This window comes from Cynocephalus volans, chromosome 1 (assembly GCF_027409185.1).
Source record: "Cynocephalus volans isolate mCynVol1 chromosome 1, mCynVol1.pri, whole genome shotgun sequence".
Taxonomy (NCBI): domain Eukaryota; kingdom Metazoa; phylum Chordata; class Mammalia; order Dermoptera; family Cynocephalidae; genus Cynocephalus; species Cynocephalus volans.
This window is the reverse complement of record NC_084460.1, coordinates 124,836,049-124,863,844: the sequence shown is the minus strand read 5'-3', so window position 1 is coordinate 124,863,844 and position 27,796 is coordinate 124,836,049. Positions and strand designations below refer to the sequence as shown.

Here is a 27,796-nt window from a genome sequence, read left to right as displayed (position 1 = left end):
CCATCCAGATATCCTAATATATAATATGCTAAACTTCTTGGATCTATCCTCAAGTCCTTTGTCCTTTCTCTCATGATTTTAATCGCTTTATATCTTTCTTCCTTGCTTTGAGATATTTACTCCATTTGATCTTCCAGCCCACTATTTTGGGTCTCACCAGCGATTATCCTCTCCTTTCATTCATGTCCAGAATTAAGTTGGAAAATTTTTAATTTATTTTTTTCTTCCTTTATTTGTTATTTCCTTTGTTGACTCAGTGGGGCTTAGGCTTGGTTGTGCGGTATCCTAAGAGATAGCAGTCACAGATGTGATGGAAAGCAAAGTGGTCTCCTCTCTTCGAGTTCATTGTGTGGAGAAAAACTGTCTACAACTCTTCTACTGAATCAGGGAGGAAGACCCTTTGCTCCTTGGTCTTTGTAAATTCTCTAAGCCTCAGAGGCAGGGAGGACATAGCCCACCATTTAGTTCCTTCTTGTCTTCTTGGGACCAGAAAGAAGTCACACATTCAGTAGGATTGAAATCAGCCTTTACCCTTAGGATCCACAAGATCTCTGAGAGCCAAGGTTTCTCTGGATTTATGTTTGTTCTTGTCCTGGGAATTTTCAACAATGGTCTCTCTTGTAGTCTTTGGTGGGGGGATCTCAGCACAGTTTCATTCCTCTAGGACTCATACAGAGCCCACAGCTTCATTTTCATTCATATACCCACAGGTCTTAGCTGTCACTTGACTAAAGGTTGGAGTCGCTAGTTGGAGGGAAGGCAATTATACTCAAATTGCCATCTTCTCAGTGTTCTAGTTCCCAACTACTTACTAAGCCCTTGGAACTATTGTGTCTTCCACGTCTAACCCTGTGACCCATGCATCATTATAATGAAGGAAGGGAAAAGGGAAGATAAAGAAGAAGAGGAAGAAGAGGTGGGGGAGAATAAGACAATGAGAATAAAGAAAAAGAAGGAAAACAAGATAACAGTGCCAAAAATCTTCAGTGACTCTGCTGTCTTTTGAAGATTGGTTCTTAGTACTAAGGGATTTCCTTAAATCAGTGTCTACATCTTATATGACCATCCCACCTTCCTAGCTGCCTAATTTTATTAAGTTGTGCACCCATATGGCCTGTATTTCTGTATGAGTTAGTATATGAATGATTGCCTAATCTTGTCTTAGTGCTCATGGTTGCATAAAGAAAAGAGATTAGATGTTGGCTACCTGGAGATAAAGGGCAACTACAGGAAAATCTCCCTTTTCAGGGTAATAGGTTCACTAATGACAAGCAGATCCCTCTACATCTTGATTTGAGAAGAGATCTACTTTATGTCAGATCCATGAGTTGGCCTTTACTCTAAGATGGCTTTGATCCTACATCTCTCATAGGAGAAGAAAAGCAATCCTGCCACACAGTGGGCCCAGCACTGCCCCAGTGTCACTTATCAGCTCATTTACTCCTCTGTCATGTGGTCAGGTGAAAGTAACAGGCACATTCTTCTCTTGTGTACAATGATCAAACTTCAATCTTTGGGTGTAGATATGTGTACATTTCCATGGGATATGTGGAACTGCATAAGGGATTTGGGCTTATCTGAATGAAAATATTGATTTGACCCAATTCAAGTGTCTGAATGTAAATATTGATTTGACCCAATTCAAGTTCCTCTCCTTAACAGTACCTTAAACAGATTATATTACCTGAGAGTTCACAAGGATAACAAAGAATAAATAAAAGAGTAAATTTTCTCTTTAGGATAAATTTATAACAGTTAACATGTACACATACATAAGTGGCAATTTACAAATCATAAGCATATATGACTTCACTGTGGTTGAGTTATTAATCACCAATCTTCCTCACTGAGGCAATCAAGGAACACTCAACCAAGAGTGGCTAGGAAGCACCTTGTCTTTCTTTCTCCTGGATACATCAAGTCCTGTATTTATTTATACTAGTCTGGGTGCATCTTAGTGTCAAAACTGAAAGCTTCAAGCCCCAGCTCTCCGGAGCCAGGGACGTGTGGGGCCAAGGGTCTCAGCCACACTCCCCTGATACCTGCAGCCAGCCCAGTGATGACCAAGACCCCACTGGAAACCCCTTGGTCTCCCCTGCAGGAATGAAGGGGGTGCCACAGCCCTCAACCCTGACCCACCTCCTTCCTCCTTCTCCCACCCTATTTCCCTCCCACTTCCCTTCTCTCCCTCCCCCCCAACTGCTCCACAACATCATAGAATGTAAAAAAACATTAATAAATGTAAAAAAAAACCCAACAAAAACCCAAAACTGAAGCTTCACTGTTAAGAATTCTTTTCTCAACTTATCACAGCTTGATGTCCAGCCCTTATATTATTGGATTTATGTCTCAACTGCATAGAGCTCTGATTCTGTTGTTCTTTCATTTTCTCTTTCTATTAGGTGTTGCACAGCACTTAAAAGATGGGAAGAGTTGTGGATTGGGTGAAAGTAAGGAAAGAAAGGGAGCAGCATTTTGGAGCCAGACAAAGGTACAAAAATAGTATAATGGGTAGTGCACGTCTGTGTGCACGCACACACTCTCACATGACTATACATTTTGTCTTATCAGTGTCATTGTGCCTATCTGCTGGCATAATTTTAAAGTTGCCTACATATGTAATCTGGCTAGCACAAATCGCAAGAACCCTAGAAAATATTTCCTCCCATGACAATTGTTAAGCTTCACAACTGCTAAAGGAGTATTCAAACATAGGACAGGTTCTTACCCTGATGGTTGAATTATTATATCCTCTTGCATAAAGTGGTGTAATGATGACCTCTCAACTCTTTGCTAAACCTTTGATTCTGTGATTGTTCAGAACTAGAGAGAAATTCCTATAGCAGGCCAGGGTTAAAAATGTAATTACAATTACGCCACAGCTTAAGCCATAGACATCTAGTAATCATCTGATTCATTCTTATCCATTGGTCAATTACACACATGCCTTTCTTTTATGAGATGCTCCCTCAGCAGAAATAATACACTAAGATTATTTGTTTCAAAGCTTCCCATTGACATCTGTCATCCGCTACAACAAACCCTTGGAAATTATATAAAGGGTGGAATTTTAATTGCAGATGAGGGGTAAAGTTCTCATTACCCTGCTAACTCCACCCCAGCTGCATGTACATTGGCTTCGGGGGAAAGAGTAAACGACCTAAATAGAGATGACTAAAAAGGGTGCAGCGAGTGCCCCAAGAATTTACAAATATTTGAGAGCTACAAAAATAGAAAAGAACTTTTGAACACAGATAATTGTAGACTGTTAAAGTTAAGAAGAACCTTGGAGATATTGTCAAGGTTACAATAGGATTAAAATTAACAACAGAATTCTAAAATTGTAGAAACTTTCTAGCTGTAAAATAAGCTTAACTTCCAAGAAGTTAAACTTATTTCACATATCTCTATTTAGTTCAGCTTTTAAAACTCCCAAAGCAACATTTTAAACTCAAGTCTCTATTTGTAGGAAGAAAATGCCCACAATAACATTTTAAGAATATATTCTTTTCCATGGAGTTCCCATGGATCATGAATAGGTTTTCTTTTCCATTTAAATCTTCTACGTATTTACAGAGATCTTAAGATTGCATTATTATTCAGAGTTAAACAGGAAAATATTCATATAATCTCACAGCTAGATCTAAAAGAAACTAGGGTGGAAATTATGCATAGTGCTTATAAAAATTTGTAGTTTGAGTTGAACTTTTGTTTCATACCTTGGAAATCTATGTTTATGGACTAGCTATAGTGTCATCCTCTAGGAAGATATCTACATTTTCTTACTTGGGGGGGGAATGTCATACTGTTCATCACTGTTACTTATGTTAGCCATTGTTTATCTGCAGTCAAAAGAACCAGTGCATGAGGTTTTCCTCATACATGGAAAGGATGTCTTCTGCCTTCTATAACCTAAAATACTTGACCAGCCTATCCTTCCCTGAATGCTTCTGGTTAAGTTGATCTGTTTGCTGCTTTTGTTTTCCAGTTTGGCAGACACTCTGCCTTAGTTGCAGCTGGCTTTAATGTGGCAAATCTACTTGAATATACCATCTCACACCCTCAAAACACTTTCAGTTCAGAAAAAAAGTGACTGACAGGAAGAAGCAAAGAACATGGGGTTAGCAATCAGTGCCTGTTCTAAAGTAGGCATTAGATTAAAAATTTTTTTTGATAGATGAAAGGATTCTAGCCCCAGCTCTGTCATTATTTATGTAAGAGAACTTGGGCAAGTCACTTCACTTTGGTCCCATTTCTTCATCTGTTAAGAAAAACCCTAGCCCTCTGATCTCAAGTCACCATAAGGGGGCTTTGACTAAACCACTCGTTATCACCCTTGCTGGGCAACCAAGTCACGTAGGGGAGCTTCTACAACTATGGATGCCAGAGACTACACCTTTAAAGATGAGGTTTCAGTTGGCTTGGGAATAGAGCATCTGTATATTTTGAAAGCCCCACTGGTGCAGCCAGGTTTGAAAACAGCTGCCCAGAAAAACCTTTATAGTATTTTTCCTCCCTGTGGGAGAAAGACTAATTCAACTGCTTAGATGTCCAGAGTCTGAAAATAATTGGTCCAGGCCACTCTACTGGGCAATAGTAAGGGGTTTACAATTTGACCTATCCTCCTTTCTGCCTGCCCGAAGTGGTGTGCTCTGGTCAGCCCTATACAATACTATCTATGGGTAAACTCAGTCCCTGCAGGGAGAGCAATGAAATGGGAATTCAGAAGCTTGAATTCAAGATTCAGCTATGTGGAATCTTGGACAAGTCTCTCTGGGCTTGAATTCTTTTCATCTCTCACACAAGTGAGTCGGTTTCAGGCTTCTAAGGTTTCTTCTAGTTCTAACGTTCTAGGGGATGCTGATAAACTGCTCACGAAGCTGGAAATGACTGGTGCGATGGATGGGACACATCCAAAGCTCATACAATGAATGAAATGAAACCTGAAATGTTATGGCTTTCTATTTGGTATCTACAAAGACTTAGACAAGTCATTGAAGAACAAAATTTTCTTCTAACGCTAGTTCTAAGAACTGGGCAAGTTAGAGAATAGTTTTATCTCAGGAAAGGAAAGAACCCAGAGTTATACTCAATGTTTCTTCTCGTCCCTCAAATTTCTGGTCTTATATTTGCCAAAAAGCCTTCCTATAGATCAGCCATTGAAGTGCTAAGCTTTTTCCATCTCAGCAAATTTGAAACATTAGCTGTTTTGCAAAGAATGTGCCCTTCCTACCCACTGTTTACTCCAAGTCATAATCAACCACAATATTGTTCTATATTCTGGAATCTAGAAAAATGTCAGGCAGCCTAAGGTCACCAAAATAATGACTCTAAGAACAGGAATATGAAGTACTGTAATATCAATGTGCTTAGTTAGCACTCTATTACCCTGGGTTAAGATTGTATGACTCTGGACTAAATGCAAGAAGTGACTGACTTTAGTCAACAAGATGATCTCACCAATTTCTCATTAGAACATGCATCCATGTAGTGGATTATGTCCCCCCAAAACTCACTGAAGCTTGAATTATGTCCGATTTTTATGTATTAGAAATTTAGCCCCTACTGTGACTGTTAAGACGGTGGGAAATCCTATTATGGTAATTGAAAGGTGGAGCCTTGAAGAGGTGATTGGATTGTAGGACCGTGCAGTAGTGAGTGGATTAATAATGGTGGTCAGGGGCATGGTTTGGAGGGCTTTAAAAAGAGAGTGAATTAGGTTACTCTCTGCTCCGCCATTCCAAAATGTGATACCCTGCATCACATTGCCACCACCAAGGCTTTTACCATATATATTTCCTAGACTTTGGACATTCCAGCCTCAGAAACTGTAAGCAATAAATTTCATTTTCATACAAAGTACTCAGTTTTGTGTATTTTGTTTTAAGCAACAGAAAGGGACTAACACAATCCATAAATTTGTTGAGACTGTGGAAGCAAAAGGAACTCTAGTAGACAGGGACCTGGCCTAATTCATCTTTCATCCCTTGTATCCGGCAGTGAATGCTAACACATGCTTAATGTATGTATTCACGTATTGAATAAATCCAGTAAACAGATAAACAATGATATAACAAGTAATCAGGCAAATACCATCATTATAAGAATTTTAGATTTTTTAAAAAAGTAAATGCTTGTCTATTAAGACTAAAATACTGTTACTTTTCCAGAACATAGAATTAGATTCCAACAAAACACTTTTAATAAAACAAGGCACAATTGTTTGATAAGGCAAAATTCATACAGAGGGTTGGTTAACATAAGGTCACATTCTTTTGTATGTCTTGGGTGGTAGGGGGGAGGCAGTGAAAGAGGTACTAGAATTGAAGTAGCTTAAATATTCTTTTTAGGGCACTTACCATTACCAGATAATATATAAATTTAATAAATAATATCTTGTCCTGAAAATAAGAACTGTTGAATCACACTGCTGAATTACATTTACTTTACCATTAAGTTTTAATTATCTGTATATCTATAGTAGATATTCCTAATCCACAAGATTTTGAATACAGAAAATTAAGAAATAAGATCATAAAAAATAATTTGACCTAAGAAAAAGCCAATATATTCTCAGTATCCTCTGTGATATTCTGAACCCCAAACTTTATGAAAAGTTAAAATACTGGTTATTCTAAAATCTTCTCCCAATTATGTTTTTGTTTCTCATGAATACAAAGAGGGCTCAGAAGTACAACAAACCTTAACTGCAGGCACACAAGTCTCCACATGATTGTTATAAAGTGGCTGCTGAGATTAATATTCTTTCTCAAATGATGCATCAGTGTTAACCATTTAAGTTAGCGAAAGGATTCTCTTAAACAAAAGGTGTAGATGGAATTAACCAATTTAGTAATGTTTTTGCAATGCCAGCAATAGGAATGCCAATTTTACCAGTCTCCTCCCCTAGATGGGATTTAGAATAAAAGTCTTACAGTCTTATCCAATTTATTCACAGCCAAAGGAACAAAGTAAGTTCTGGTGAATGCAGATGGTCTTTCCACCATGGCTTTCTGGTATGACACTATATAAATAAACTTCATTAAACTAATAGATTTTAAAATTTACTAGATTGAATATTGTCCTTACATGAATTATTAAAACTAACCAGTGCTAGGTAAAAGTCTCGTAGCACCTAAATCAATATTACCCTGTGAGTGTTCAATAATGCATAATGTCTGTTAGTGAGCTGTTATTATTATTTTTTACATCAATTCTTGGTAAATATAGACCAAGGAGAAAACAAAGGAAGATATTTATATGCAAAAGTATTAAAACATACCCCCCCTTTCAACCTATATTACAAAGAAAACCAGTGGCAAAATGTTAGGCCTCACAGTAACAATATCTTCATATGATGCTGTAAATATAAAATTGGTTAGAAACTGCTGTCATTCTTTCTTGGCATCAGACATAATTTTTTAAATAAAATAATATATAAGAGAATATGAGGTTACTTCAAATAGTTCATGGAGTCATATTATCTTTTAATTCTATTTTTCCATCAACTTTGTGAAGTACCTTCTATGTACTTTTACTGATTTTATTTCAGGGTACCTGGATCCTTACAGCTTTGACCTCTGTGATAGAATGCATGACTGAGGTTCCCTCCCCAGAAGCCCTTGACTCATGTTTTAAGGGAAGGATTCTCTCGGGATCACAGTCTTTCTCTCTTAAGTCAAATGCAAAAGGTCACAAGGCTGTCACAGACAACTTATTAAATGAAATATGAAGGTATTCAAAAAGTTCATGGAAAGATTAGTTTTATCTTTTAATTCTACTTTTCCACAAACTTTTTGAAGTACCTTTGTAGTTCCCCAAAACTCTGGGGTCTAGAGTGGAGGATTTAAGGCACATACTTTCTGACCACAACTGAAGACACTGCTACCTTTAAAAAAATCAGGACTATAATGAAAATACAAAACTGCATGCTATTAAGTTCATTAATGTTATATAAAGTATAGTGCTTAATATAGCAACAGGGAAGGTCAAGTACTTTTTCCTATACAGAGGTAAGCAGAACTATGCATTACAGAGCATGTTGCCTAAAAACCTAAATAGCCCTTACTGCTGTTAAACACCCAGCACAACTTAAAAGCCCACTACTTTAGACTAAATGGGGAGTAACATTTTTACTGACGAAATAAAATCTCTACTTTGGATGAGAACAGAGATCATTTAGATAAAAATTAGGTATTTCTAACTAAATGTAACCTATTTTATACACACTATAACGAATAAAAGTTTTATCAACAGGGGCCTTATAAAGATTTAGGAATAATAATCATTAACTTTTTATATAATTAGCTATTGCTAAAATGCTTTTAAAACATCAAACTTTATTTGCACTATTTGCTTTTTCTTCTTTACATACTGAAAAGGTAAACATTAACCAAGGCTACCTGCTGTACCACAAATTCCAAGTTAATGAGGTATTACTTTCTCCCGTTAGGAAGAGTAAGGTTGGCTGTAAGAAAATCTCCTACTTTCTGGTCCTTCATTATGGATGGATGTGGACAATTTCCCAATAGCAGATAATGAATAAATTTAGTGATAAAGGATGGTAGCCACTTAATAATAATTTTAAACAATTCACTATAACAATTCACTATAGCTTTCTTGGCTCAGGGATTTCTCTGGGTATCTGGTGATTTCCCTTTCCCTGCCCTGTTGCTTTTAAAAATTTCTTTCACTTAACATTCCAGCAATCAGTCTTTCCCTTCTCTTTTGTTTAAACCTGATATTTACAATGTCTGATAAAATTGGTCTCCAGTATTATACTGCACTATTGTGAACTGCCTTTTACTTATTTACATCAACACAAAAATTTCTCAAATTTGAGGTACTGTATACAATGCAAGTCTTTACTTTTACAGTTAGTAACTTAAAGTATCAAAAACTTTAGAAAAAGAGACACCTTCAGCACATATTTGGAAGTAAAATAGAAACAGTCAACCTCGGAATCTACCTATACTACTGGAATACAGGGAATACCACCTGGTCCTCATGTCAGCCAATGCCTGGCAGCATGGAATCGAAATATTATCAGCTAATCTTCCTATTTCCTAAAATCCTACGACTATCTCACCAACTCAGTTTGGTGATAGTCAGAGAAATGAATTCTAAGAATAAAGACTACTAAGAATGTACAGTGTACCCATTCCAATTAAAATACTAGCACTGAAGAATTCCATTCTAAATACATTAATACTTTGCTTACATAGTTTTATCTACAGAAGTTTTGGTTACTAAAATTGTCCAAGTGGAGCACTATCAAAAACATGAAAATTAGATTTTGACAATTGTGTAAATCTTTTAAAAAAGAAACTGTTAAAGCTTATTAACTGCAGCTAAATACAAACATGTGACTTAGCGACTAAAGAGACTGTCATTTTAAATAATAGTCAGCCTTTGTATCTCACCTTCCAGTTACTATAATCATCAGTTATGAAAAAAGGGAAAGTAGGGAAAAGAAACAGGGAAAATCTTAGAAATTATTAGTAGCTCTTGTAAAAGGTTAGGTCAAAGATTAAAACAAAACAAAAGATAAAACAGATAAAATGTAGATTTCATTAACAGTTACCAAAGACAGTTGCACAGGGATCATAGATTTTTCAACTGTACATACAGAAAACCATAAGAAACTTTTTGTTGAAGAAACACTGGAATACATCTACATTATATGGCAAAGGCTAGAAACTGTTTCTGGTTAGACCTATTTACAACTGTAAAAGATCAAAAGTATAGCTTCTTTCTAGGAAGCTGGGAAGGGTATGTAAAGTGAAGTACTATATTTATACACCTACCCATTTATGTTACAAAAATTAACTCTTAAAGAACTACTCAAGCTGTTACTTGAGTAAGCTACTAATCAACTAGGAAATGAGCAGAAGCATTTAAGCCAGAAAAATTTGGTCCTAACAATTTGAATATTTTAGTATGAATACACTGTATTCTATGAAAATACATCATGTACCTTAATGTTTTGTAAGTCAGTCACCTACAAAACATTTTAGGTTGTCACATAGGTACCGCCTAAGTCATCTTTACTTTTCACAATTTTGCAGTTTGCAGTTTGCTGTGGCTCACATGGAGAAATAAGCAGACTTTATTACTTCCATTTTATGATATAATCATCCATGTACTACTCTGCTAGGCAGGAGAAACAGATTAATTCTATAGATGTAGAAAGTTTCTGAGTCAAAAGGGAAAAAGGTGCTGGCTGGTGGCTCACTTGGGAGAGTGTGGTGTTGACAACACCAACGTCAAAGGTTTGGATCCCCATGCCAGCCAGAACCAAAAACAAAACAGAACAAAAGAAAACAACAAAAGAATCTTACTACATTTTAACAAGGTGAAGGTAAAGGGATTCACTCTATAGCAGCGTCTCACGACTGCAGTTCATGAAACTCTCATGTTTCATGAATTAACGTACAGATAAACACACAAACCCTGAATTATCCTGTACTATATTTTCTTCTAAAGTAAAAATATACTATATATGAAAAAAACCTAACATATGTATATATCATTATACAAATACTTGCTTTCAAGAAATGATGTGCCCAGTCATGAATGTCAGAAGTCAGAAGAGATCATCTGATGTTCTAATGTATATCTGACTTGTACATTACTGCATATTTAACATTTACCAACAAACCATCATGTTGTTATAGGTGGGTTATCTAATGATTACCTGTAAGAATTATTCTATATTATTTTATAATATCAACTTATAGTTTGTACTGTTATTCATTTTCTATTGCATATTAAACTAATTAATAAAAATTTTGTAATTTCTAATGGCAATTCATTTGTGAAACTATTTTTCTGCTATACTTAAGGATACAATATATTTAATACTTTTTTTTCTATTGATCAATACTTCATCTTCAAAAAAATTCATGGTTAAACTAGTTTTATAACTGTTCTATCGTGTATAATAAACACAGTGCCTCCTGCCCCAATTTTATTTGGCTTGTTATGTTTTTCTAGTTGTAGTAGTTTTTCTTTAAAACATATAAAGTTACAGTTCAGTATATAAGCAAAGGAGTCATATTTGACTCTTAAGAATTCTAAACTTTTTGCCCACTCATTTAATGCAAGATATAAAGAAGCTTTCCTAGTTTATACCTCTTCTAGATTTTTCCATCAAAAACTATTATTACAGCTTATGAACAGACTGATCCAGATTGTGGCCTCCCATTAAGTGTAAAAGTAATTCACTTACAAGGGATCATTGCACATTTAAACAAAAAAGTGATGTTAAGGTGGCCATGAGCTCAGACGTTAGATATATAGTTGTTTACCTAGCTCTGTTAAAGCATATTTTACGCTGATAACACCAAGGTCAAGGGTTTGGATCCCCATACCGGCCAGCCACCAAAAAAAAAAAAAGCATATTTTAGTGTTCTGCATAATAAGTCTGGTTACAGGTTGCTCTGGCATTATTTCTTGAATAAGTTTCTATATCCTTGCTAGGATTAAGGCACTGTAGCAGTCACTGCTGGATTACATAAGGTTAATAACAATCATATAGAACAAACAATCAGAACAGAAAAGTTTTAATATTCCACTTAAAAGTTATATCCCTTATTTTACCAGTTAGTTGGTTAGAAAGGCTTAGGTCCTATGTAACCATCTCTGAACTTATCGAATAGCTCTGTAATCTAAACATATGAGCAATATAAGATGGGAGGGCTAATCCTGTGTGTAGCACAGTGTTCAACCTAAACCCAAGGACAAGTCTGGTAATAATTATGGCTTTGATAATTTCTCACTTTCTTCATCTCAACTGCCACAAGTTACACTATTCATGGCTTATTATAGCACTGCTCTTCAGAATATACCATTCTGGTGTGTGATTCATGCCAAATTTGAGTGAAAATTGCAAACAATCAGCCAAATTACTGCCATTCAGAGTAAATTATATTCAAAGAATCCAAACATGGAATTGGACTCATTCCTACTGAATGGGTAGATGAAACACAAAATCTTTTACATCATTCCCGACTCTTTCGTGGACAATTAAGATGAAGATAAGGCTTCTAGTGAACGTAAAGCTTTCTCTCTAACCATCTTTGCTCAGTTTTTCAGTATTTCACACCACCCTGCACTCTTGTTCAACCAAGTAGAACTTTCTGCATTCTGCGTGCGGCAACACTAGCTTCGTCTTCTGAGTCAGATTCGCTCTGGGATGTGGAGCTGTGAGAGGCAGAACTGCAAGGAGAAGAACATTCTGGTGAACACAGGTAGTGCATCAGTGGGAGGCGATACTTTCCACAGAAGTCCACAAATTTAATTTGTCTGACACAGCAGTCAAAGTAGACTCCTAGAGAGAAGAAGGATACAAAGTAATCACTACAAAGCAAGGAACTAGTTTCTTTCTCAACCCTTTCTCTAGCATTACGGAGAAATGTCATATACAGTCTACTCTTTTGTGAATCTTAAGCAAAAGTAGTAGTTGCTTCTATAGCTGTATACAGAAATACTGGCAGGTCTTAAGGGTGGCAACTTGGCTGCAAAGAGAAACCCAGGAGATTTATTTATCTTCTTTTCTCTGGGTGACAGTGGCTACTGAAGTGCCCTTGTTCTATCCCCTAAGGCAACTCCCTGGTACTACCCTACAGTTAGGAGACTAAAACAAAATAAAACAATACAACTCCTTTCATAATTATCTTGAAGAATTAGTATTATACACAAATTTGCAGAAAGGAGGTAGCTTTTGATATCCCTGTTCTTATGTATTGGGAAGGCAAAATTGAAAGAAATGAAATGCCATCTTACATTTCTATAGGCTCTAAATCTACAGGCTTCAAAGCTGTTTTACTAAGATTATCTCACTTGATTCTGACACAATAATATATTGTCAGGTAGACTGAAACTAGTATTCAGCTCTTTTGATTCGTAATTAAGTGTTCCTGAACTGTGGCCCTTCAGGCTAAGAAAAAATACAGCTAGAGCTGAGAGGAGAGTAGAGGGTGTTGTGACTCTGGGTTCTGGTTGATCCTTAAAAAAATATTACACAGCTCTAACACACAAAGCCTGTCCCATTGGTTGCAGTATAATTGGAACATCTAGAACTCTGGGTTCCACTGCCTCTCTAGAGAGGAATCTCAACCTAAGTTTCCTCTGGCACCAATTACTATGTGTTTATCACATAAGAGATGAAAATAAAAAGATGTGGTCCAAGCAAAGGATAAATGCTTTTTTATTTCTTTTCTTTTTCCCCCTTATATTTTCCTACTAACCTTTTATTTTTCTGATCTTGCAGTAAGTATAACTCATAGTTTAAAAGGGGAAATTCATGGTATATTACTTTGAACAATTTAGGAAAGTAAATTCAAAAAATTGGTCAATCAATTGACTGATAATAAATCCCCCAAAATGTGTTAGCTTCCTGAAAACAATAGAAGTAATAAAATAAAGCATTACAGAGTTACTATGAGCTAAGATGGTACAATATTATCTTGTCATTTGTAAGATCTCAGACTATACAAAGAGAAAACATCTCTCAGAATATAAAATTACCTTTATTTAACTTACAGTTCAATAACTAATGAATCTGAGGGGAAAAGGCTGAATCATTCATTTCATGTTACCTCAAATTTTAAACTGATAATTTTTAAAGCATTTTGGTTCCTAAGATAAACAGCACATCAGTATACTAAAGAAGTCATTAAGAAACCATTTAAGAGAGAAAAGACAACTTTTGCAGAGGTCCATTTCCAGAAAAAGATGGATTCAAAGAAAAGACTAGATTTAGACTATTAGGCCTGAGGGCCTGGTATGAATGCTGCCCTATATGTTTTCCCTTGCCACGGTTAAAGTCAATTCAGGAAAAGAGAACTGCAGAGACAAGCTTAAGCACTTCTAATCTGGCACAGCACTACAACCTCTACTTCTAAGAGTGAGTGGCCAATAATGGTCTAGAGTATTACCTTTTTTTCTTTTTTAAACCAAAAGTGTCTCTTTTATTTTTTAACCATCTTCAAGGAGTTTAATTATTTTCTCTCTTTTTAACCTTATAACAATTTCAAGACAAGATGGGACTTCTAGGGAAAATCTCGCCTGGTTTTGATCATCTTTATGCTTCATTTCCTCAGTACCTATGTACTAGAACAGAAAAAACCTTTCATACCCCCATTAAATTGGACTTTTAAAAAAGTAGTCTTTTATGAGAGAGCCAAAATAACACGACCTGCTGTCAATCACCAATTCCACTCACCCACTCTGACCCTTGAGGCCCTTTACAACCTAACCTCAATGTATCTATTCACTGTTGTCTCTCATTACTCTCCTAACTGTACATTTGAGCCAAATTATCACTCATCCAACATTCTGCCCCACACTTGTCTGTCTCCACTTTGCTCTCTCCATCTGAAAAGTTTCCTATCCTCAATTTTACCCTATCAAAATCTAACTCATACCTCAAAAATCATCTCATTTTTCTAGATCTAATTAAATGTACTCTCTCCTTCCTTTGATCTCCAATAGCATTTTGAATTCCTTGGGATACTTACCGTACTCTGCCTTATATCACTTGTTTAATTCTCTCCTGTTTTATTCTCTACAAATGTTCTAAACTCAAGAAATTTTGAACCTTGGATTTAAAAGAATATAAAGTTCTGGGGTACATCCTCAAATTGGCCCATTCTCATACATCTTGAATCATACCCTATAAAGGTATCTGATACAAAGAATGATGAGTCTAAGAAAATGTCCTTCAAATAAATATGCAAGGTATCAAACATTTTAGAAACTCTTTTTAAACTACTAGGTCTGTTTATGCTTCCTATGTGTTTCCTCTCATTTTACCATCTAAATTTATTATCTTATGATAGTTCTAAGACAAGATGAGACTTCCTGAATATTTTCCTTATGTATAAATTCTCAAATATTATGAAAAGATTTAAAAAAAATCTACAGAGAGTGAAATGTCTTACTTTCTGATAAAAGGGTGAAAGGATAAGGGAAACAGACAGAGGCTAGCTACTTTTCTCTGAAAGAAGACTTAGCTAATTAAAACAACACAAATCATCAAATTAAAAAACAGCTAAAATGAGTGAGAAACATGAACATTGAATTAACTTACCTCCACACTTTGGGTTTGGGCAATTGCTGGCTAAACTCAAGTATCTAAGAAGATTCCCAGGAAGATCATAGGGAGTGTAGGAAATATTTCGGATCTTAATGGTCCGCGCAGCTAATTCCAGGAGAGTTGGAGGATGATAGGTTAAATCTCTAACAAAACGAACAACCAATGGATTTCCTCGTAAACTCAACTCTTCCAAATGAATAAGGTTGAGGATCTCTCGAGGCAGGTATGTCAGCAAGTTATTGTGAAGACTGAGGGAACGAAGTGAATGCAACCTAGAATGAATGTAGTACAAAAATCCTAGAATGAATGCAGTACAAAAATCAATGGCAGTAAGCAATCTAACTACGGAGAAAGTTAGGTGTGTGTGTGTGTGTGTGTGTAAGATTAAGGTCAATGTAAGTAAAATAAAAAGGTGCTTAAACTAGATCACAGTCCACATTTGTAAATGTCATGAAGAACTTTTGCCCCTGGAATCTTAGCTTAGAATACTTAGGAAGTGTTCTTATGTGCTAGTTGATATAAATATTAGATTTAAAGATTCTTTTTGGAAGTATGCTTTATCATTCAGATACCTAAGAAAGAAAAGATTTCAGATGCAATAGGAATGAAGATCCCTCATATTATAAAGCCTCATTAGGATAGGAATGCTTCATATTGAATATAAAATCACTAAAATTCCCATAAAACCTAGGGAAATCTATGCCAAATTAATATTCAACTTTTTGACTCAGAAAACAGAATGAACAAATATTTTGAGGAATAAACTAGAGCATTTAAAAGTAAAATTTAAATAAACAACCCAGCTCACAGCAAACCTCAGAACTGTAATTATCGTGAATTGTTTACTTTGAGAATACCTAATTCTTTTCTACATATAAAATGTGGTGAATGCAAGACAATTATTCCTAAGCACAGATGTCTGTATATGCACAAATTGCCTGGAACTACTCACTGTGAAAGCTGAGGAGGCACACTTTGAATTTTGTTGTCACATAACACCAAGTAATTCAGAGAAGGCAGATTTGCTAATTCTGGTGGGATTTCTTTGATAAAGTTTCCTCCGAGATACAGACATTCTAAACTGCAAAAATAAATGAACAAAAACAATAAAATAAAAGTTAGACAAGATATCCCATTGTCTCTACTACTCTACTACAATGAACACACTTGATCTATTCATTCAGCAAATGTTTTACTTAATACTTGCTAATTGCTATCCAAGTCTCTACAGAAATAATGCAATCTTCAGGGAACTTATACTATAGCAAAGCAGACAAGACACACTAAAGTTAGACAAGGTTATAATTAAATACAAAATAAAGCCAAAAATAAGCATTACATGATTAAAACACTAAAATAAGAGGAACAATCCATAAATGATACAAGATGAGAAAGAAGAGAAATAAGAAAAGGTCACAGCAGTTCTGGTTAGAAAAGGCTTCCCAAAAGTGTTAACTTCAGCTAGGCTCTGAATTTAGCCCATTTAAATGGGAAGACAGAGGACACATCAGGGTGGAGGAGAGGGCTTTTAAGACACAATGATTACAACTTTTAATGCAAGAAGAGAATTCATCTGGAGGAATCCAAGGTAAGGCTGTAGAAAGGCTAGATTACAGGCACCCTGAATCCCATGCTGGTATGCTTGGATTTGATGCACTAGAAGGCAATGGGAAAACCACTAGCCTTTTAAAAAAGAGTAGAAAACCATGTCTGAAATTTTTACATTTCTTCTTTGCTCTTATTACAGCAAATACATTCTTCAGAGGTTGACTAAATAAATTATGTAAAATTGACACTATACGACATTAAAGTTCCAGATAATTACCGTTTTCCAACAGTAAGTTAACATTTTAGACATAGCATCTATCAAACCAAATATGTTACTCTCTGTTGTGCTGATTGTAGAAAGGCTCCCACCAAAAATTTTTGCAGGGGGGTGACAATCAGTTCTTACAATATATATAAAAAATAAAATGTATACACACACAGAGATCTTTTCTATTACTATGTTACTTTTGTCTTTCTGTTAAATCTACTAACTCAATTGTACCGTCATTCTTTCAAAATACCTTTAAACGTGGGAGAAAACAGCCTACTGAACTGTTACCCAAACTTCCATGGTAAGAATTACCCGGAATACTTTTAAAGCTACAAAATCTAGGTCCTATCCAAATAAACTACATCAGAGTTCCAGGGGAGGTGCCTGAGAAGTAGCAGATCTTAAGAGTACAAAGCAAAATTTTAATAGATAAAGCCAAGTTGTCTTGCAGAGCTATGGCTATTTACAAATCCACAATTAGCATTTAAAAGCACTCCTCAACCTACAACCTTGTCAACACTTAGTATTATCACCTGCTTTAATCTGTTTATGTTTTTACTATTTGATGGTGTGAAAAACGGTACAGTTCCTACTTACAAGTGAAAATTAGCATCTTTTTATATGTTTTTGGCCATTTGTATATCTTTAAAGAACTGTCTGTTCATATAAATTTACCCATTTTTCTCACAGGTTATATAGTTTTCTCTCATTAATCTGTTGGGAACTTTGTTGGTGTTGTTAAATATATGTTCTGTACAACTTTGTTCCTTTGTGTTCTAGAGAAGTCTATTTTTGATCTTGTATTATATGTATAAAAAGAGTATGCTGCTATTAAGATTGATCTTGTTAACTGAGTACTTCAAATTTTTTAGAGCTTCTCTTATTTTGCCTTCTCGGTCTTGTGGTTAATCTACCATAACCATGGTTTTCCTTCTTCCATTCAGAGTGCTGCCAGTTTTCGCTCCTGTTCCCCTCAAAATATAGAAGCTATATTGTAGATACATTCAAGTTCATGTATGCTAAAACTTCTTATTGAAGTGCTCCCTAATACATATGAAGTGTTTCTCTTTGTTCCTTTAAAACCATTTTGCCTTGAAATCTATTTCCTCTGATTATCAATACTGCCTACCAGTTTTATTTTTGTTAGTATTTACTCATATTTCATTCAATACCAGTTCCACCACTTACCAGTATAAAAACTTGAGCCAGGTACTAAATCTTGCTGTGGTCCAGTTTCATCTTCTTTAAAATGGACTGTTATTATTATATAACATATAAAATGCCTAGTCAACAAATAAGAACTAATACCTACCATGTGCCAGGCACAGTTCTAGGGAATACAGGGTAAATAAGATCAAGTTCGTGACATGAAGAAGCTTACATTCTAGTGAGAGAGACAGACAATAAATCAATAAACAAGTGTTTATTTCGCAATAAATCAATAAACAAGTGTTTATTTCGCCAGATAGTTTTAAGTGCTATAAAGAAAAAGGAAGGAAATGAGATGGTAATGGAGGAGGGACTCTAAATAGGGTGGTCAGGATAGGCTTTTCTTATGAGATGACATTTGAACAGAGATCTGAATGAAATGACTAAGTAATTACAAAGCCCTGAGATGGAAAAGTGCTTGGTGTGTTGTGAAACAGCAACACAGCCAATGTGGGTAGATCAGTTACTGAAGTGGGAATATGGTAGTCAGAGAGGTATCCTGGGATGGCCAGATCACAGAGGGCCCTTTGGAACTTTGCAAGGATTTTGAATTGTATCCTAGGTAGGACCAATTTTGAACAAAGGCTAATTGTGTATCTTTACTACATTTTAGCAAGATCACTTCAGCTATTGTGTGGCAAACACCTAGAGAAGTGATGGGGGGAGCACTATGGGCAGGAGTGGAAGTGGGAATTGCAGACTGGAGTCTAATGTAGTAGTTCAGATGACAAAAAACAGATTTGCCTGGTACATCTTTTTCTATCCCTTTACTTTTACTTTTTTTTGCGTGATACACACCTCATGATTTTATTTTTATAAAGTTTAAGAACAAGAAAAACTAATCTACAATGATAAAAGTTAAAACAGTGGTTGCCTATGAAGGAGCCACAGTGGAACTTCTGTGGGTATTGGAAATCTTGATTCAGGTGGATGTCACATGGGTATAATTCATTATAATTCATACAATTGTACACTTAAGATTAGTGCATTATATTCTGAAAATTTTACTGCAATCAAAATGAATACTAATTTCAAAAGGAAAAAACAGTATGTTCATAATTCTAATTTTACAGAAAATACGTATTTGTATAGAAAATATCTATCTGTATAGAAAAATGTCTGGGAAAATACAAACCAAAATGTTAACCATGTTGGGATTAAGTGATCTTGTTTTCTTATTTGAGAGATCTTTGTTTCCATGTTTTTCTAGATGAACATGTATTTCTTGAGTAACTAGAATTTACTTTTTAAAAAATAATTGTACTTTGTTTCAGCTTGTGAGTTATTTTGCTAATTTGGCTGTTAATGAATTTATATCTTTACAAGGTCACATTTTCTCTGTATCTGTTTTAAAGCTATAACGTTTGTATTAGTTTATTGCCTACAGAGGATTTCAAAGTTGCAACTAATCATAGATTTTGCATGGCCTGTCCCACCACTGTATTGTATTTTGGAAGGGGATAACTTGTCTAGTTTCACAGGTTCATACCTGGAGAGAAATTTTGCTTTGAAATGAGTAATATCCCAAGTTTTACTCATATCTAATTTAGATAATATTTAGGATCAGATTTTGGACCTAGAGTTGGTGCTAGAATGGGTTAAAGCTTTGGGGATCCTGAGATGATATATTTATTTTGCATGTGTGAAGGACATGAAGGGGCTAGAGAGTAAACTGTTACAGGTTGAATTGTGTCTGCACAAAATTCACATGTTGAAGTCCTAAACCCTCAGTATTAGAATGTGACTCTATATAGAGACAGGGTCTTTACTAAGTTAAAATGAGGTCATTAGTGTGGGCCTAATCCCATATGACCACTGTTTTTATAAAAAGGGGTATTTTAGGCACAAAGATGCATAAAAGCAGACACCACTGAGGATGAAGACAGCCATACACAAACCAAGGAGAGAGACCTGGAACAGATCTTTTCCTCACAACCTTCAGAAGGAATCAACCTTGCTGACACCTTGATTTTGGACTTCCAGCCTCCAGATCTGTGAGAGAATAAGTTCTGTTGTTTAAGCCACCTAGTCTGTGGAACTTTGTTATGGCAGTCCTAACAAATTTGTAAGGGATGATTTATTTCAGTTCCTCTCTTAATCCTAGGGCATATTTCTATGCCTTAGTGCATGGCCTAGGAGTGTTTACCAAGCCTGGTGTTTATCAATGCCCGTCTATCTTGGCAGAGTTTGATTTCTAACACGATGTCGCTGTTGAAATCTCTGCCCCACTCTTTAGTCTTCCAGCTGCTGTTTTCTAATAGGTTTCCTGGAGACTCACTGTGTGTATATACAGCTAAGGAGGCATTCAGTCACTTGAGGAGAAATTTTGTGCAGATTTTGGGGCTCAAAGTCTCTCTAGAACTTTGATCTTCAAGTCCTAGTCACTTTGGCACCTCCATCTCCCCACCTCAGTAACTGCTGCTATCTGATTGGGCTGTGATCTATACCTTTACTTTTAACTTGTGGTGTATGTTTGTATTAAGTGTAACTCTTGTAAACAGAGCACAACTTGATTGTGGATATGTTTGGACTCGTGTTTCATATTACCAGGGTATATCTCACTATCTTTCTTCCTTTCAGTTCTGCCTTTTGTTGTACTCATCTAGTTTCCTTGTTTCATTTTTCCCTCTATTATTTTGAACTGTATATGCTATTTCTATTTTGCCAGCAGTTACCCCCTTCAATTTCCTTTGTGCTCTCACTCCCAAACATGCACCCATGCTCCCTTCTCCTCTGTTCTCTTCATATCATTTTCTAGAATTAGTTCTACCTTGATTTTCTACCAATTTACTGATTGGAAATAAATTTACTGCCAGTTGATCATTATTCAAATTTATCAATATGTTATACTGATTTCTTAGTTCATCATTGTTTTTGAAGGCTTGCTTTCTCTCTTAAAGTTCATTTTTCTTAGAGTACATCCTTTAGAAGTTCCCTTGGCAAGGACTCAAGGTTGTTAAATCTCTGAGACCTTTGTTTTTGATGTTTTTATTTTTTTTCCCCTCACTCTTGAATAAGAGTTTAGTTGAGCATAAAATTTTAGGTGAGCAGCTACTTTTCCTTAGCACTAGGAAGATGCTGCTCTATTATCTTATTACAGCCAATATTACTATTGTTCCTTTATAGGCAATCTGTTTTTTTCTCATTAGGAGCTTTGAGAATTTCTTTTTCTCTATTTATCTTTACTGTTCTGAGGTTTTATTACAATATGTCAAGATATCAGTTTAGGGACCTCTCTTTAATTGTCAGAAATTTCAACCACTATTACTTCACACATTGTCTTTCATTCTCTCTATCTTTCTAAAACTGCCTTTAGCAGTATGAATTTCAGGATCTATCCACCATGTCTTAACATTTCTTTCATACTTTTCATTTCTTTATCCCCTGTTCTGCATTCCAGGCGAATGTCTCAGTAAGATCTTTCAGCTTATGAATTCTCTCTTCAGCTGACTTCAGTCCCTCATTTAGCCCATTTAGTGAGTTCATAATTATATTTTTTCATTTCTAGGAATTCTAATTGGGGTTTTCATAATTGTCAGTTTTAAAATGCCCTACACTGTTGCACTGATAAAGTTCCTTCCTTTACCTCTCTGAAGTTAGGAAACATAGTTTAATGTCCCTTACAGACTGCCTTATTATAGATATTTTCTCAGGTGTAATTTGTTCCATTTGTTGAATTTCTTCTTTCACAATCTTGGCGTTCCTTGATATGTGGTGATGCAAAAAGCCCACCTGAATCTGAAGTCTTTTTCTTTTTTAAAAAAAATAAGAATACTTTTTTTCTATTTCTGATTATATAAAGCTTTTCAAGATTGCATTTCTCTCTTTAGACTTATTATGATTGGAAAAAATAAACAGACAACTTTAATTTTGATATGTTATTTTTTCTCTTCAAAGATTAACTTGTAGCAAAAATCAATTGTCTGGTTACAAGATTGAAATCCACATGTAACTGCATAAGTACTGGAGGAAAAAAGGTTCCTAGGCAGGGTTTTTTGATCCTATTGAGTATGGCATCATTTGATGCTCAGTTACTCAGAAATCCCTACTTTCCTTGGTGAGAGCTACTTGAATAGAATATTTGGAGTTCAAATAACAGAAACTACCCTGGAATAGAAAATATTTTAATGAGAAGACTATCAGGGAAAAAAGTTTAGCAAACTTGAAAGTCCTTTCAATATAAGATTCAATAGTTAAATAACAACTTGAAATATAGTCTAGTGGGGGAGAAAAGAAAATAAAGTGAAGAAAGAAAAGTGTGGGTCTGAGAAAAGTGTAAATATCATCAGGAACCAAGAGAACCTAGTCTTTAGTGGTCAGTTACTATTCAATGTCTTCTCTCAATGCTTTGGGAGTGGGCAGGGGAGGTACTCAGACAGAAAGAATGCCAAACATTAGCAGTTACCATAACTTTGGCAGAGAAGGATCTGAAGTTCTAAAATATAACCAAGTCCATGATTTTGAAATTATGTAAATTCTCTTTTGCAATTGATGGGTATCACTAATCAGATTACACAGCTAGCGTATTAAATTTACACTTTCACGTTTACTTCTCACTTTCAAACTCAATTTCCAAAGTTCTAGGGACTTAAAGCCTTTCAATGATTTACGGGAGTTAAATTTCTAAAACACACTCTACTGTTTGCAATCATGCGTTTCTGTAAGGAGAAAGGGAACTTGTTGAATTAGAAGCAAACCTGTAGTGTTTAAAAGTTCTTGTGTTTGTCAACACTGCACCTGTTTATCAGGGTTGAAACAATTCTATTCTTACACTGTTTGACAAGTACAGAAAACAGTAATACCATTTATTAAATTTATGAAAGAAATTCTTCATTTCCTTTCTGCTTAGCATTAACAGACCATCCCTAAATTTCTTTCTTGAAATGTACATCACCTTTCCAATCCTTAGGGGTACTTCAGTTGTGGTGGATTCCTTTTCTCCATCAAGTGCTAATGACTCACTGAAAGATACGTTATGCCCCCTTAGTGCCAAGGGTGGCACTTTAACCACAGGTGTAAATAGCTTCTCCACCCAAATAAAAATATACATTAAATATAATAAAAATATACATTAGTACTATATTATATGGTTGGTTAAAGGGAGATGGAATTTAAGTGATATAAGGATGTAGAAAGGGGCAGAAAACAGAGAAACACTGCAAGATAAGAAACATACATTTGTGGATAAAGTAGTTTTCTTAAAGGAGCACCCCCATATTAAATTGTCTTCAAATACTATAACTCACCACAGAATTTTAAAGTATATTATATGTTCAAAAGTGGACACATGAATAGAGGCATCATCTCTTGGTATTTGCCCCAAACTAAGGTAATAAGAGAAAGAAGTCAGAGGGAAGAAGTTGAGCTCCAGAAACCAACTTAATATATGAGTCTAAATGAGCAAAAGTGTTTTCTATTTAAATTTTATCACATTCTATTTATCATTTAGTTGGGTTACCTATCTCTTTCCCAAGGTATGAACTTACTGTACACAAGCTTCAAAACATTCCAGGGCATTAATTTTTAGCTTTTGTTTTGTCACAATCCTCATATTTTCATCTTCTAAAACCACATCAAACAGATAACAAGAGAGAGGTCATGAACAGAAAAAGGCATTACTTAAGAGGAAGACTGTGGAGAAGAGTACCAATGAAAGTCACTTGTGCTCTAGCCTACTCTCCAAATATCTAGCATCCTGGATGCTAAACTACCCTGAAGATTTCATTTACTTAAATAAAGTCTATTACCCAGTGTTTAATAAATTATTAAGCTCTTTCTTAATTAATGTCTGAGCTAATTGAGAGGAATTAAAGAGTAAGAGTTCAGAAGAAGAAATAGTTCAAAATACAAATTACGCCTACTTTTTCAGTATTATAAAACAAAAACATTTTTGCCCATATACTAGCCAAACAGTTATACTTATTTGCTGAAAAATAACTTCATATTTTGATGGAAAAGAATCTACATCCACAACCGTATGGTTCACACTGATATTTTAATTTACTCTCCAGGGAAATGAAGTTAATCATAAAGATAAATAAGATTTACAACACCTGCTTATTTTATTATACTTTGATACTCTGAAAGTGATCTTTGAGAAACTTTTTTTTTTTTTTTAAGATTTGCAGAAATCCAAGGATTCAGGTTCTAGTTCTACCCTGCCACTGTGGAAAATTCATGGGTTTGGAGTCAGAGACCCAGCAGTCAAATCCAGTTCCACCACTTACTGGCTTTGTGATCGGTGACTTAATTTTTCTGAGCCTCAGTTTCTTCCTCTGAAAACGGGGAGTATGTCATTTCATAAATCATTGTGAGAATTAAAAAAGCATATTAAGAACACCTATGACAGGGTCTACTACACTGTAAATATTCAATAAATGAGATTTTTGCCTATCTTTTTCCCCATATGGTGGAAATAATACTTGCCTTGGGTTCCTCTTAGTATACTGAGAAAATTCAAATGAGAATGCTGAAATTATATAACATTAAAATTAGAAGGAACCAAGGCCTGTCAGTTTTACCTCTAAGTCTCTCTCCAACCCTTCTATTTATTATTATCATCTCTCCTAGTACTACCCTGGCATAGGCTACCATCATCTCATCTTACTACAATGGCCTTCTTCTAACCAGCTTTCAAAATCTCCTCTCATCTCTCCATCCCCTCCCCACTCCATTTCTGCACAGTAACAAGACACATGTGCTTAAAACTCTCCCAGTGCACTTAAAATAAAATCCAAACTTTACTACAGTCTTCAAGTTCTAATATGGCCTGATTGGCTCAAATTTACATTTGCCACTTTCCCTCTTGCTAGTATAATGTCCTTTTTTCAGAATTTTGGTAGTTATTCTCCCCTTGCCTCTGGGCTTTCACATGTGCTGTTCCTTCTACTTGGACTGATCCCACTGCCTGCCCTATGCCTCCTCCCTCTTAAATTCTTATTCTTCCTTCAAAAGCTCAATTCAAATGTCACTTGTTCAAGGACTAAAATAAATCAGGTCCTTCTGTTATTTTGTCTCAAGGCACTCATGTCTTCATAAAATTTAAAATCATTATGATTAAATAATGAGGTTTGCAGTAAGTTGTTTAATGTCTATCTCCTCTGTTAGTATGTTAGCTCTGTGAGGGCAGCTTCATGTTCACCATCACATCCCCAGCACCTAGGACAGTGCCTGACAGATTGGCAAATGAAGGGACATCTTGTCCAAATGCCTCATTTTAAAGATTAGAAAGGCATGGTTAGGAGGTTAGGATATGTTAAGTTACTCGCCTAAGGCTGGGACACCCAGAGTTCTTATACCCAGGCCAATGTTCTTTTCACTACATTTAACTCTGAGGGTCCTTCCAGCTCTAACATCCTGTTATCTCTGAAAATTCAATAAAGGAGGTTAAAATAGTTTACAGATGGATGATACTTCTTTTTCACTTTGGACAATATACTTGCTCTATTTCCCGCTCTTCCACAGAGCACCTTTAGGAACTTTTATTATCCTGTTTCTCTGCTTCCTCCTTCCATTAAATTCAACAAACAAAACAATAATGAAAATTTAAAAAAGAAAAGAAAATTAAAGCAGAGAAAAATTTTTTAAAAAAATCAACATATATACAGAATAATCTAGTACGTAAGACATAATTCCTGTAAACAAGGAATTACATTCAATAAGGTAAATGCAATGGCGGGATGAATGAGATACAGATGAAGTACAGTTTAGGCGATAATTAATTGCTGGGCAGGGATCAGTAAGGGAAGGAATCACGAAGGTGACCCTTGAGATAGGTTTTGGAGGATGAATAGGAGTTTGCCAGGTGAAGGAAACATTCCTAGCAAAGCGAAGAACACACGTACAGAGACACTGCATCCATTCAACAGATATTTAGTGAGTGCCTACTGTTGCCAGCATCTACAAGCAGCTTTCCCTCCATGCTGGGAAAGTGCATGGCTCACTGAAGTCCACAAATTATTATACTGTTGGTATTGCTACAGGGAAGAGGGAGCTGGAAATGTAGTGGAAAGCAAGGGTCAGATCAGAGCACGTTGTATGCTATGCTAAAAGGCATTTACTTTGATCTACAGGCATGGAAAACCACAGAAGACTTGAGCGAGGAAGTGGCAACCTCGGATTTACATCCGAGTACCCACTCAGCTCGGATCACCCCCCAGACCCAAGAAAGAAGACAGAAAAACTGCTTCGAAAATCTGCAGAGGCCAAACATAACATAGTAAACGCTGTAGCACCCACAATCTTATTAGTTCTTTACTACAACTAGCTGAGATGGCCGGACACAACTCGGCCAGGAAGAAGACAGTTACGTGACAAACGCACGGCGCCACAGGGCTCCCGGACACCGCCCCAAGCCTCCCCATTTCGGCAGGGATCCGCTCACCTCCGCAAGTTCTCGATCTCGGCCGGGATGCTCTGTAGCTGGTTGCCGCCCAGGCTGAGGGTCTGCAGCGCGCGCAGCTCCAGCAGCGAGGGGGGCACCTCCTGGAAGCAGTTGCCGCTGAGGTTGAGCACCTGGAGGCTGCGGCAGAGCGGCGACTGGGCCAGACCCTTGGGGAGCGCTCCGGGCCCGCCGAGCCGGTTGTTCTTGGCCAGCAGCGTGCGCAAGCCGCTCAGCGCCAGCAGCTCCGGCCCGAGCGCGGTCAACGCGTTACCGCTCACGTCCAGCAGCTGGAGGTGCGGGAAGCCACTGCCCAGAGCCCGCGGCAGCGACACCAGATGGTTGTGAGGCAGCAGCAACCGCAACACCGCCTCCCGCGCGCCCCGCCGCTCCTCCTTCCGCGCCTCCAGCTCCGACTCCAGCGTCTCGGGGGCCACGCTGAGGCGGGACCAGTTCAGTTCGGCCTCCCCGGCCGTGGCCACCGCCGCTCCGGCCTCCTCCATCCTGGCCGCCGCACGGCGCCTTGCGCCGTATTACGCAGAGCGCGGCGCCCAATCCTCACGACGGCAGCCCCGCGGCGCCCCGGAACCTGAACCGAAGGCTGCGTCGGAAGTGGCGCGGGCGGATGCTGACCCCGTGCGCCCAGCCCAGTCACGCGACGTGAGGCTCCCGGGTGCGCGCGCCTCTCGGGGGCGGACAACACCTCACGTGGCGCGCGGCGCGGAGAGGCAGGGACGGGCGGGCGCAGAGAACCTGAGGCCGCCGGGTTGTTTTCCGAGCCAGGCCGGGTTTGTACGTCCGCCCTTTATCGTCGTTGGCTTTAGACCTCCTCGGTCTAAAAAAAGTTTACTAAAGTTTGCTAAAGACAGTAAACAGCCCAAAGGCTGTTTGGCTACCTGGCTTTGAGGGTTCGCGTGTCACGATGCACACCGCCCACTTGTCTTTCCGTTTAGAAGTGGAGCCCCTAGCCTGCACCCCAGAAATTTAAAGTCAGGGGATTAACAAAGTCGACTTCGAAGTGTGAAGGCCCCTGGACCAGAAATCAGAACCCCTGTATCTTTACTCGGTTCCGCTGCTAAATAGACTCGTGTCCCCGAGCAAGCGATTTGATTTCAGTTGCCCCATCCATAAGATATGGATAATATTTGCCTTGCTTGCCCAGCACAATTGTTGTTCTTTTAAAAAGTGTGATAAGAATAATGTATATCCAGTAAGGACGTTTTGCCAGTTTTAATTATTGAAGCACTTCTGTGGGTTTTGGTCTAAGGTAGTGACTAGGAAAGAATTT

The 27,796-nt window shown here is 36.9% G+C and overlaps 1 protein-coding gene across 1 annotated transcript; it reads right to left on the bottom strand.

The window, feature by feature from the left end:
• Positions 1-6,098: 6,098 nt before the first annotated feature.
• Positions 6,099-27,058, bottom strand: LRRC58 (leucine rich repeat containing 58). The gene is made up of 4 exons (XM_063109500.1): positions 26,512-27,058; positions 16,053-16,181; positions 15,095-15,372; positions 6,099-12,331 (listed from the first exon to the last, which is right to left on the bottom strand). The coding sequence occupies exons 1-4, from the start codon at positions 27,009-27,011 to the stop codon at positions 12,123-12,125; spliced, it is 1,116 nt and encodes a 371-aa protein (XP_062965570.1). The 5' UTR covers positions 27,012-27,058; the 3' UTR covers positions 6,099-12,122.
• Positions 27,059-27,796: the final 738 nt, after the last annotated feature.